The 14,072-nt window shown below is 32.4% G+C and overlaps 1 protein-coding gene across 2 annotated transcripts in view; it reads left to right on the plus strand.

Moving 5' to 3' along the window:
* LOC114334316 (nucleolar protein 4) overlaps nucleotides 1–14,072 on the plus strand; it is a 621,666-nt gene that overhangs the window by 553,948 nt on the left and 53,646 nt on the right. The window contains exons 6-7 of one of the 2 annotated variants that reach the window (XM_028284355.2): nucleotides 566–620; nucleotides 5,658–5,729. In XM_028284355.2, coding sequence (XP_028140156.2) covers nucleotides 566–620; nucleotides 5,658–5,729 — 127 coding nt within the window. The remainder of the gene's footprint in view (nucleotides 1–565; nucleotides 621–5,657; nucleotides 5,730–14,072) is intronic. The other variant, XM_028284361.2, reaches the window with a different exon arrangement.

The following is a 14,072-nucleotide window of genomic DNA, read 5'->3' on the forward strand; positions in this document are numbered from 1 at the left end:
ATCTCTTTGCTTTTTTATAAGCTAAAAAATATTTTATATAGTTTTTTCGTTAGATTCATAGATTTTAAGGTATTCGCAAAAAACCGTCCGAAAACGTGTCTTTTTTAAATGAAAACTGACAATTTTTAACCAAGAATAACTCACAAAGTATTGAGTTTTCAACAAAAAATTATAGAACAGTTTTTCAATTAGGTTCCCTAGTTTCTTCCGTAGTTATTTTAACCAAAAATCTTTCCACCCCCGAGAAGGGGTGTAAACCATACCCAAGATAAAAGCGCACATCGGCATAGGGTAGACTTTGTTTCTTGAGTTATTTTCTACTTACTGTGAAAATATCAAGTAAATCGATATAGTAGGATGGAATTCGGAGCCAAATAACCTCATTTACTTGCCCCATTATACTATTCCTTAATTTATATAAAAATGTGATTTTTATTAACTAATGAACGTAATGATTCTGTATTGGGATCTCGTACTATTGATCAAACGCTTTTGAGGATATGAAAGTAATTTGTAAAACCTGATTTTATATCAAATAATATTAACTTTACTATTTTTGTTTCAGGAGAATCTTCCCACCCCAGAGTCATCGGAAGGAAACGAAGATGACCATTACGGTGGTAAGACTTGAACGATATTATCAATTATATTTTTCTGATACAATACAAATTGCTTAATAGTTTGGTTTTCTTCTAAACAAACTAACACACATAATTTAAGTTTCAAAATTACCGACTGAACTTAAAATGAGCTGGGTTGATTTTATACCAATTTATATTTATTGTATTCAAATGACTTCAAAGTAGTACACCAAAAATTAAAAATAGTAAAAGATAAAAACCAAGAATTCTTTGATTTAATTTGTTTTTTCTTTGAGTTAAAACGCACAAATTAGTACATATACAATACAAACATAGTACATATTATATACTAATATACATACACTGTCATACTTTATTGTCTATTGTCTATTAAGAATTAAAATTACAGACTCGACATCGGTTCTAATGCATTTTCGTTCCAATAGAATTTTGGTTTGGTTCCAAACACAAATATGCATATTTTTCAAAAGTCTAATGAGTCAGGAAATAAAATTCGAAATTATTTATCCTCTGAGCCTTTTAAGTTGGAAAAATAAAGCGTAACAGAGTTGCGAAATACTCGACAAGGGAAATCTATATTGCATTTCACGTCCTGTCATTCACCATGATAATAATTTTAGCTAACTATTTCCTTTAATATCCACCAAAGGTGAATAAAGTATAAACTAAAAGAAAAGAAAAGATGGTTCAGATTTGATACAGTACAGAGCCTCTACTATGTGCTTATATACATATATACAAGCTGTACGCTCCCGAGGAAGCTGAAGCTGTTTTCACTTGAAGATCCTTTTTGTGGGGGATCATCCCATTCTTATTTTGGTTTTACAATTGCTGGTGTGACTTCGCTGTTTCCACTACCTTTCTCCATTCTTCTCTCTCTCTGATTTTGCTTCCTATATTTCTAATTTCCATACTTCTTAAGTCTTCTTCCACTTGTTGTCTCCATCTGAGTTTAGGCCTGCCTCTGGTTCTTGTACCTGGTGGTATCCATTCGGTTATAACTCTTAACGGATTGTTCTTCTCTCTTCTCATTATGTGTCCATACCATCTAATTCTCTGTGCTTTTGTTGCTCTTACTATGTTCTCTTGACCCATCCATTCTTGTATTTCGTGGTTCATCCATTGCCTTGCATCCTCTTCGTTTTCCCTCTTTGGTCCCAGAATTTTTCTCTCAAAAACTTTCAGCTGCTCTTCTTCTCTTGCTGTTAATGTGAATGTCTCCAAAGCATATAGCACTATTGGTCTTATGGTCGTTTTGTAGATTTTCATTTTTGTATTTCGGCTTATCTTCTTATCTTTGAAAATTTTTTTATTTCTGTAGAATGCTTTGTTTCCTGCTTGAATTCTTCTTTTCATATCTACACTTTCATTTCTTCTGTTGACTAATACTCCCAAATATTTGAATGTTTCAACCTCTTCGAAGCTGTGTGCGTCTATTGTCATTTCTGTGAGTTGCGTCTTCTTTTTTTTACTTACATTCATGTATTTTGTTTTATTTTCATTTATTTCCAGTCCTCTTAGTTTGGATTCGTTTTCTATTTCTTGAAAGGTTTTCTTTAATGCCTTTTTATCTGTTGCTACTATGGTTATATCGTCCGCATATCCAATTATTTGTACTGTATTTTTATTTATAGTTCCTGCGTTTGACAACTTTTTTATTATCTTATCTAATGATAGAATAAATAGTACAGTTGAGAGCGCATCTTCTTGTCTTACTCCATTTTTAATTTTTATTATTTCTGTTTCTCTCTTCCAGTGTCTATTGTTGCTTGGGAATCTCGCATTGTCATTTCTATCATTCTTATAATTTTATTTGGTATTTTGCTCTCTTGTAAGTCTTGGATCATTTTTCTTCTACTTAGTTTGTCAAAAGCCTGTTTAAAGTCTAGAAAAAGTATATGTGCTTCTCCGTCGTACTCGTATGTTTTCTCTATCGCTTGTTTTAGTGTATGGATAACATCTATCGTGGATCTTCCTTTTCTGAAACCGTACTGGTAGTCTCCTATGCTTTGTTCTGTGTATATTGTTAGTCTGTCTCTAATTATACCAGTCAGTACTTTATATGTTACATTCAGTAAATTAATTGCTCGGTAGTTTTTACATATCCTGGTGTCTCCTTGTTTTGGGATTGTCACAATAATTCCTTTCTTCCATTCTTCGGGCATTGTTTCCTTATTCCATATATTCTGTATTAGTTCATAAATCTTTCTGTATAGTGCTTCACCCCCGTATTTTATAAGTTCTGCACATATTCCGTCGTCTCCCGCTGTTTTCCCGTTTTTCAGTTTGCATATTGTATCTTTTACTTCTGTATAGGTCAATTCTTCTTCTTCACCTTGTTCCGGGTTCATTATTGTTTCTCTTTCTTCTTCTACATCCGTTTCTACTATGTGCTTATATGTACGTATTTCGGAATAACCGTTTCCTCATCGGAGCACCTGGGCACCTGAAACATCTTTTCTTTTCTTTTAGTTTATACGTTATTCACCTTTGGTGGATATTAAAGGAAATAGTTCGCAAAATTATTATCATGGTGAATGACAGGACGTGAAATGCAATTTTAAATTTCCCTTGTCGAGTATTTCGCCACTCTGTTATGCTTTATTTTTCCAACTTAAAAAGCTTAGAGGACAAATAATTTCGAATTTTATTTCCTGACTTATTAGATTTTTGATTCATAGATGGTGCTGGTGCTAGTAGCATCTTTGGTAATTATTTTGATAATTACCCGGAAATGATGAAAGGATTTGATTTCAGTTCAGTGCCTCTACCCAGGTGCTCCGATGAGGAAATGGTTATTCCGAAATACGTATAAGCATATAATGTAGTAGAGGTTCTGTACTGTAATCAAATCTGAACCATCTTTTCTTTTCTTTTAATGCATATTTTTGTTAATCGCGATATTTTTGCACGAGCAGAGTGAAACTAAACAAGGCCACTCTGGTTCCCATGTCGTATCTGAAACCAAATTGTAGGCCCATATCCTCCTCACGCTTTTTGTAAATTCTGTTATAAATTATTTTTAGAAATAACTTTAATATAAGGGTCATGAGACTTACAGCAGTCGATAGTCGTCACATTTTGTCGCTTTGTTGGATTTAGGGAAGCGTACAAACCCCTCTAAGAGGAGGGGAGATCTAAGTTTTACTTAAAAGTTATTTTTTATGAGCTTTATAATTTCACTGTGAGTGCTCTTGGGATCAAGTCCTTTTGCAGTTTTCAGGATTTTCAATGCGTATTTTATTTCTGATATGTTTGTGAATGTTTGTTAGTGTCTTGTTTTCTGTTGTTTAAGATTATTTCTTCCAATGTTGGCATGACCCTATCATCCATGTTTGTTAGTATGCCACTCTGTCTACTATTTCTATTTCCAGTTAATTCCTTTATTTGCTTGTGGAGAAGTATTTTTTCTGTAAGTTTTCTATCTCCTCACATGTTTCTGTAAGCAACTTCTCCTTTACCTCCACTATATTCCTTTTTAGTTGTTGGTGAATTTCTTTGTATTTATTATTTTCTTCATCCTTGTGTTGTCTTCTCCAATTCATAATTCCTAATATTTCATCACTAGTCTATGTTTTTTTCCTGTTAGTTTCTCGACATTTTCGATTAATGTGACGTATTATATTTTGCTTCGTTTCTTCTTTCTTCAATAAGTTCGTTTCTAGTTTTGACTTTTTCTTTTTTATTTTAATTATTTTAGTTTATTTGCCACCAGCTTTAGCTACAATCAAGGTGTGGTTGGTGGGTAATAAATTGAACATACTAATAACATAACATAATAAAGACCCTTAAATACCGCTGGAATGCCAGCAAATGCATTTTCTACTCCACCTTGAATATTTTGATCGGACTATGTCTCTGATGTTATTTTACATTGTCAGGAGTTGAAAAAGCTTACTTGATAAATGTAAGTTGTCATCGAAATCAATGCCTTAACCACCAATGATGCACTACCTTGCATAATATCATACAATTTTCTTATCTATTTCATCATTTCAGTATCCAATAAGCCTCCAAGATACTTGTTCTTTTTCTTGTTTTATTCAGAAATTTTGTGTGTGCTTTTTTTTATACCCTCAACAACTGTTCATATTAAAATTTTACATTAAATATAATATGTATGCATGTAGTTCATATAATAATTAATAAAGTAAAGTAATGTAATGTTGTTTGACAACAAGATAAAAGGAGAAGACTACTATTTTGTCTTGATCTTTTTTAAATATGAAAGCGCTTAATTTTTATTAACTATCAATAGGTCTGGATCCCGCGTGTGAAAAAAAGTTGATTAATATAAAGCTGAAAATTTGTTAATAGCTTAAGGGTGTCTAGTCGGACAAACTTTGATATATGGGAACACTGGAACAGGGGAAGTTTTAATTGTGGAACAGGTTAAAAATTTGGAACGGTCAGACCACGAAAACGGCACATGTATTTTATCCGACAGAACAGACTTAAACTCTACGAACAGAGATTAAACTCTCATGCAAAAATCAGACTGCTATTTATCACCTGTCATAATTCCTGTCATTTGACATATTCTACATGTTCCACTCATTAAAACGCCCATTTGGTGATAAATAGCAGTCTGATTTTTGCATGAGAGTTTAATCTCTATTCGGAGAGTTTAAGTCTGTTCTGTCGGATAAAATACATGTGCCGTTTTCGTGGTCTGACCGTTCCAAATTTTTAACCTGTTCCACAATTAAAACTTCCCCTGTTCCAGTGTTCCCATATATCAAAGTTTGTCCGACTAGACATCCTTAAGCTATGAACAAATTTTCAGCTTGCTATTAATCAACTTTTTTTTCATACGCGGGATCCAGACCTACAATATTTATATATCCAATGAAACTTTTGTTTTTAAGATATCTAGGGTTAATAAGTATGAGTACGATAATTATTCGATACAATACAAAAAAAGCGTTTTCATATTTTTTATTAACCTATATTATTAACTTACAAAACTAAACATAAAGTCACAAACTAAATCTAAATCATACTAATTCTTGGTGTAAATCAACCCAGCTAATCGTGATATAATTGGCTGTGCAGGAGCTGGGGCTATGAAAGACAGCGACAAGCTCAAGCTGATGCTATTGGCGTGGAACTACCATAATAATCAAGGTAACACACATAACATAACATCTATATACTACACTACCTTTTCACAACACATTGTAATATATACATGAGAAATTTGGGTAAAGTCCAAAGTGTACTATACAACTGAAACCATCGTTAAAATGACGAGTTTTTTTAATGGCATATATATTAGTCATTCAGCTAATTGCAATTGATGTGTTGAGTAAATGTCTTATTACTTAGTAAAGTCGACTTCATTGTCTTTACAAATATATGCATGTTGAATCCGAACGTCTGCGGTCCCTCAGATGAGTATCGAAAATGACGAGATAATTGGTTAATAATGTTTAGGGAGAAAAAATTATTGGTCCTTGTATTGTCAGTGAAAACTGTATTAGGAATATTTTGAGACTCCTCATCCTCATTCCATTATCCCTTGTCAGGGGGGTGAAGACACAGAAATCAAGTGAATTTAGAAGCTAACAATTTAATAATTAAGAATAGAAGGGTAAAACAATTTTAAAAATTATACAAAAATCAAATCGAGAGATATAAGTTGAAATTTTATTTTAAGTACCTACTGAGCTTTCTATCCAGAGTTGTCAGATGATATTTTATAAATCCCCCACTTAGAAACCGAAATTCCCTCAAATTGAAGCTCAAATAACCTAAAATTTAAATTTTTGTCGTATTTTAATAAATTATAGTAGTCAAATGAAGAGAACAGTAAACCAAAATTATGCTACTTATCACCTAGGGCCCTGAATATAATTAATAGATCCTATCGTTTTAGATTATATGGGAATATAATATACAGTTCTACCCCCTAATTATATTATAGAGCAGACTACAAAGATGGATTGCAACCATTGTCTGTGGATTGTGGCAGTCTGATATATTAGATTAAAGAGTTCAACCATTGCATCAATAACATCTTCATCAATGAGTTTTAAGAATTCGATGGGCATATCATCTGATCCAGTGGCTTTGCCCTCTGTTGTGTTTTTTATGTCATAGACCACTTATTTTCGTAATCTTAGTAGTTCGGTGGTTTCTAACCCGGGAGTAGTCGCGCTCACTTCTGTAACGTCGATAGTCGCGTGTGAAATTTTATCTCAAAATACGAATTTAAAACAAATTTTTATTTTGTATTATTTTTACCTTCTTTTTATATTGAAAATATATATTTCTAACAATTTTATTAAAAAAACCTGTGTTAACGGCCACCTGCCAACATCGGCCACCTGTCCTAACGGCCAGTTTAAAAATTTCCCAAACCAATTATATGTAGACTACAAAAACTGGCAATACCGTCCACCTTTCTATATCGGCCAATAGTTCTTTCATTTTTAGTGGCCGTTACTGACAGGTTTTACTGTATTACGAAAAAGGATGAAATGTGAAATTCTATCTAACGGCGCGACTACTCGCGAGTTAAAGCTAATTGGCTCTCCCCAAAGCCATAAATTCCACAAAAAGAAGAAGAAAAAAAATTCCTACGCATTACTACACCCTTCCTCGAGGCACTTACGAAATTTTTTCAAAATTGCAAAATTTTTCATCAAGTTATCGAGAAAAAGCTACTAGTAAAAAACTACTCGCGGGCTAATGACAGTTCTTATCTATCATACACAGTGTAAAGCTATCACACTTTTTATCCAAATCTTCTATTTCCTTGCATCATTCGGAGAGCAACACCTTTTTTTGACTCTCGAATTTCCTTTCTGGTATTTCCCTGAATTTCTTTGTATTTATTTAGGTCTTTGTTTTCTTTGTTTTTCCAGAAGTCCAAGAATTTCTTATGTCATCCAAGGTTTTATTTTTCCCCAAATGGTTTGAGGGTTTTTCTTCTAACTGGCAGGAAGACATGTTGATCTTTTACCCATTTTTGGTCAATAGTTAGAGTTTCCACATTAGCTTTTTTGACTTTTCTTTAGTTCTCGTTAATTTTAAATTTTGTTTCCGCATTTGTATTGCCTTGTTTGGGCCTCCTTGTATCAATGGTTTTCTTGGACCTAGAGCTCTTAACATTATTTAGTTTCACTCCCATCGACAAAACAACCTTGTGCAAATATAAATATTAATTTATGCTTAAATGCATTTTGACCAAATTCCAAGCTAAAAAATAGTCAATACAAATCAACGTTTACTCTTTATGAACACACTGATCGGGTATTATTTGCGTTAAAAAACGATTTTAATTAAATACTAAAACGGTAAATTTGAATTCCTTTAAATATGAATCAGTTATCTAGCCATTTTTGGACTTTACCACGGAAACATACGATACGATTTGTTGTTTTGTTCGTCGTTGTTTTTGTGGCAGTGTCAGTGATTAAATTGCAAATTCGAATCGAAAAAAACGCAGTCAAATTCAACTGTTCAACTGTTTAATATTTCCTCTGGCTAAATACTAATCGGTTATAGTCGAGGCTGTGAGGTCGCTCCCGTTTTGAGGAAAAATGTGTATTCGGTTTCTTTGCGGATTCCTGTTCAAAATGTCCACTTTGAACAAATCAGAAGGGTGCTGGGCGAAATGTGTGAACAGAAATTGCTTAAACAATGTTTTTAATCAAATTCCAAAAATCACTTTTTTTCCCTGGAAAACATTTTTTTAATTTGGGTCATTCGAAACAAAAAAGATATCTCGTAATTTTTTCCAAAAGTTGATATTTTTCTAGTTATAAGCGATTTAATATCTGAAACATGCGAAAATGCGCATTTTTGAGGCTTGAAAACTCGTATGTAAATTATTGTTTCTGAGGTTGATAAGTGTTTAAATTTACGTTTAATCATGTACACGGTTGTTTTTTAATTGTTAATTATGCACGTCTACGCGTACCTGCATATTATACGTACTACGCCAAAAATTACCAGCAATTAATTGCCATTTATTAAAATTTTGTAGTTTAATATTAACATTTTTTTAATAACTATTTTATTAAATTAATTATTTTATTGAATTAATTATTACCAATTTGCTAATTAAATAAGAAAATATAATACGCGTATTGTTATTTTCTTTTTTTTTTTTTAACGTGATCACTTCCAACTTAATGCATTAGAAAGAAATCGAAAAACTGTGACGCACTGAAAGATGCCTCTGAGAAGGAGTATACCTAATAATTAATTTAATAAATAAATAAATTATTAAAAAAACTATGTTAATATAAATTATAAAATTTTAATAAATGTCAAGTCTGTGCTGGGAATTTTTCACGTAAGTACGTATAATATGTATAAGTGCGATAGAGAACACCATATAGTGCGACGCGCTGCGGCAGCTTAAAAATCGAGTAGACGAGCATAATTAACAATTAAAAAACAACGGTTTATATAGAAATAAGCTTCGATTACTCGTCAGAGTCTTAAAATTGAATGTTTAAACTTCAATAATTTTAGGTACTTAATAACCTCAAAATAATAATTTACATAATACGAGTTTTCAAGCCTCGAAAATAAGTATTTTCGCATTTTTCTGATTTTAAATCGCTTATAATTCGAAAACTGTCGAACTCCTGAGAAAAATGACAACATACCTTTTTTGTTTAGTATGACCCAAAAAATTAAAAGGAACATATATTTCAGAGTAAAAAGGAGATTTTTTGAATAAATGAAATAAATTTCTGCCCAAAAATGACATCGCACACATCTTATAAAAAATATAATCTCACTCAAATGAAATAAAATTTAATGAATAGATTCGTCTCGAAATTTCAATCATTCCATATCATTGCGCCAACTCTGAATTTTGATTAATAATTGTATTGATTTTGTAAATCGCCAGCTCATAAATTTTTCTTCAGCTATTAAGGCATTAGCTTACTCTTACCTTATAGAATATTGATAATAAAGTAGGTATAATTTTGTACTATTCGCGGTGTGCAAGTACTTGGAGGGGATACGAGAAACGATCGTACGCGAATAGCGGAGAAATCTTGCAACTTTCTTAAATAATTCATTGTCAATTGAAATTGTCAAATTGACGTATATTTCATACCTACTGTCATTAAAGAAGAAAAATTATATGTTACTCCACAATATTGATATGAAATGCAATTATTATATAATAGTATATTACTTTATGAGGCGGAGAAGCATGACTTTTCTTGACGCGCCCGATATTACGCGCCGAACGAAGTGAGGCGCGTAATAGAGGGCAAATCAAGAAAAGTCGCTTCTTTGCCGAATAAAGTATACTATTTTTTCTTCAAACGTAGCAATTTTCAACCATAAATAGTACAATTCATACGCTATTTTTACTCGAAATTAACTGTGACAACTATCAAAGTCGTCTAGATGTTAGAAATTAAAATAATTAAGTCGTCGGTGGGATTTGCGTCTCCCTGGTTACAGTTGTTTGACAGTTGTTTGACAGTTGTTTGCAATTATTAAAGACAGCTTATTGTTGTTGCAACCGCAAGCGCAAATTTAGTGCGAAAATGGAAAACCTAAACGAAATTGAGTCCGCGGCTAATGATGCAGTAGCACGTTTGGGGCCCTCCAAGTCCGGAATAAAGTATCGGTTAGCGTACAAGCACTTCCAAGAGTGGTGCGATACAAGAGGAGTACGGCAAGTTACCGAAGACGTTTTACTGGCATATTTTAATATAATGGAAAATGAAAATAAATGGAAATCTTCTACAATGTGGTCACGATACTCTATGATAAAATCCGAGGTAGTTATTAGAAAAAATGTGGATATAAGCAAATTTTTAAAGTTACGTGCCTTTCTGAAAAAGACAAGCGAAGGATATACTGCAAAGAAGTCTAAAGTTTTCACTAAAGACGAGTTTGATAAATTTTTGTTTGAAGCGCCAGATAAGTTGTATTTAGGATTAAAGGTAAAAAAAATTATATTGCGTAGTATACTCTACTAAATTATAAAAATATTTCAGATTGTTTTGTTAATTGGGGTTACCGGCGCCTGTCGATGCGACGAAATGGTAAAAATGAAGACTGTGGACATTGAGGATAAAGAAAATGTAATAATTATCAAAATCCCAGACAGTAAAACACGACAAATTAGATCTTTTACGATAATTGGTCAAAACTACATTAAACTATATAAAAAGTATGCATCACTGCGGCCTGAAAATTTCCCAGAAAACCGATTTTTTATCAAGTACCAAAATGGAAAGTGTTACCGAAGCGTCATGGGAATACATTCGATCAGCGCAGTAGCCCAAAAAGTAGCTAGTTATTTAAATTTAAACGATGCAAGCGCATACACGGGTCACTCTTTACGACGAACTTCAGCAACACTTTTAATTGATGGACGCGGAAATCTAGAATGCCTCAAACGACATGGGGGCTGGAAATCAAGCACGGTTGCCGAAGGATATATAGAGGATTCAATAAGAAATAAGAACGATAATGCTCAAAAAATTTTAAACCCTCATGATTCGCCAACATCGGGAATGATTGCTGAAAGTTGTGCTCGACCATCAGTATCATCAACAATTACCAATGCGTATCAAGAGTCGGGAACATTTTTGCACGGTTTCAATTTTGAAAATGCCTCATTAACTAATTGTACTTTTAATATTACTATAAATAAAAATGATGTTTAATTGTTGTTAATGACATTTGTATTGTTGCTTTGTGACATGTTTCATATTGTTGCCATGACAACATTTTTCCCTCCGCCGTAAAGAAATGGGAAAAAAACTGCTGCCGGCGGAGACATCAAACTTTGACAGGATCAAGTTAGATAAGTAATGTCATCATTATTTGACGTTTGAAGAAAAAAGTAAATTTATTAATTGTATTTTGCTTGCAGTACTGCATTTTAATAATTAATTTTATTTGTTACATACAATTGTTTACCTTTTAATAACATAACCTCAGTCTTACTTTTTCTTCTTATAATTTTTTTTGGGCTATGGCCTTGACAATAATTATCCCGCAACCAGAGGTTTTATCACGGTGAGTAGAATTCTATTTTGCTGACGTCACGTTGCCTAGCAACCGTCGATTCTCGCATTGTAAAATTCGTTTTGTGACGTCAGTAAAATAGAATTCTACCGATGGTGATCCCATCCCTGGACCAATATGATTGTCCAATATAATTTTACAAAGTTTATACTTTGTAAATCATGATTCGGGAGTGCTGCTCGTAACATTCAACGTCTCTTAGTTTGTTTATTCTAGTGTATCTTTATTGTGATTTTAGTGTAGATTTATAGACTAATAGTATTTATGAATGGCAGTTTTATGGACTTCAAAAATGTAGTTTCGATAAATTTTAAATACAATTTATGCCGTTATTAAACAAAATTCAGAGTTGGCACAATGATAGGAAATGATTGTAAATGTCATGTAAATTTTATTACATTTGAGTGACATTATAGTTATCCATAAGATGTGTGTGGTGTCCTTTTTGATTGGAATGTTTAAAAGAATTTTTTTTACAAATTCAAAAGAGATTTGTTTAAAGGGGGCATTTTTAAACAGGAATCCGCACAGAAAACGAATCAGAAATTTTTTCTACGGTAGTATTCTCAAAACCTGGACTAATTTCCTGGCTAAAAAATACTAATCGGTTAATCTGACGCGAAATGTTTATGGGATTAAAAGAGTCCGTCGAATTTATTGACAGTTAAAAATGTTCTCTTTATGATTTGCGCTTTTTTGAAAGTCATCAATTGCATAATGTTTGAATAATGTGTGTCTAACTAACTTGTAAGGATATAGGTTCAACGATTTAATTTGTCAGTTTACTAAGTGCTCTAAAATCAAAGTATTTGCAAATAAATCTATTGTGCACTATCATTATTATAAAACATCTATTGCAAATCAATATCGAATCAACCTTGTAGGCAACCTTACTACACTGCGTTGCAAAAAATCGATCCACTAAAAATTTGGTCATTTTTGAGGTTTCGAATTTCCTAAACCTGTTGTCCGATTTAAGTGTTTTTTTATTAGTTATAGCCTTATTCATTGACAATATCGCTGTAATAATAATGTTGCTAGACAGTCAAACTGTCATTGTATACCGGGTGTACGAATCAAACTGTGTTTTTTTCTCAAAGTTCGCATCACCCTGTGGATTATTCTAGCATTTATAAAATACTGAAATTAAAACCCAACTATAGCCTCAGGTTTTCTCAACATTTTGTCTTTCGATTCATTCGCTTATGTTGAATAATAAAAAAGTTAGGTACTTTAACAACTGGCCATGTTCGTCATCAGTACAGGGTGTTTCTAAATAAGTGCGACAAACTTTAAGGGGTAATTTTACATGAGAAAATAATGACAATTTGCTTTATAATCATATGTCCGCAAACGCTTCGTTTCCGAGATACGGGATGTTCAATTTATTTTACAAACTGACGATTTATTAATTGCTTTAAAACCAGTTGAGATATGCAAATCAAATTTGGTGGGTTTTAAGAAGTAGTTATTGCACATTTTTTGACATACAATTAAGAATTTAATATTTACCATTGGCGCGCAAACGGGTATTATGACCGATGATATTACCAGTACGCACGCCAATGGTGAATATACAAATTTTAACTGTATGTTAAAAAATGTGCAATAAGTACGTCTTAAAACCCACCAAATTTCATTTGCATATCTTAACTGGTTTTAAAACAATAAATAAATCGTCAGTTTGTACAAAAAAAATGAACATCCCGTATTTCGGAAACGAAGCGTTTGCGGACATATGATTATAAAGCAAATTGTCATTATTTTCTCATGTAAAATTACCCCTTAAAGTTTGTCGCACTTATTTAGAAAACACCATGTACTGATGACTTACATGGCCAGTTGTTAAAGTACCTAACTTTTTTATTATCCAACATAAGCGAATAAATCGAAAGACAAAATGTTAAGAAAACCTGAGGCTATAGTTGGGTTTTAATTTCAGTATTTTATAAATGATAAAATAATCCACAGGGTGATGCGAACTTTGAGAAAAAAGCACAGTTTGATTCGTACACCCGGTATACAATGACAGTTTGACTGTCTAGCAACAATATTATTACAGCGATATTGTCAATGAATAAGGCTATAACGTGGTAAAAAATCGCTTAAATCGGACAACAGGTTTAGGAAATTCGAAACATAAAAATGACCAAATTTTTAGGGGATCGATTTTTTTGCACCGCTGTGTATTACTGTAGTTTACCAATGTTTTTAACTCCGATTTCCGTCAAGACGCATTGATTTTGATGAAATTTTGGAATTAACCTCTAATTACCGTTAACTTCAAAATCTACCTTATGACGATGTGTGCTTTTACCTTGCGTATGGTAAAGATGGTAAAGAAGTGTAACATTGATAACAGCGGTACGACTAAAGATATAAAGTAATTATTAATAGGAAAACAACGAAAAGCCCTAGATAAAAAGTTTACTACTTTTTAAACAATTA

Source organism: Diabrotica virgifera, chromosome 4, assembly GCF_917563875.1.
Source record: "Diabrotica virgifera virgifera chromosome 4, PGI_DIABVI_V3a".
Taxonomy (NCBI): domain Eukaryota; kingdom Metazoa; phylum Arthropoda; class Insecta; order Coleoptera; family Chrysomelidae; genus Diabrotica; species Diabrotica virgifera.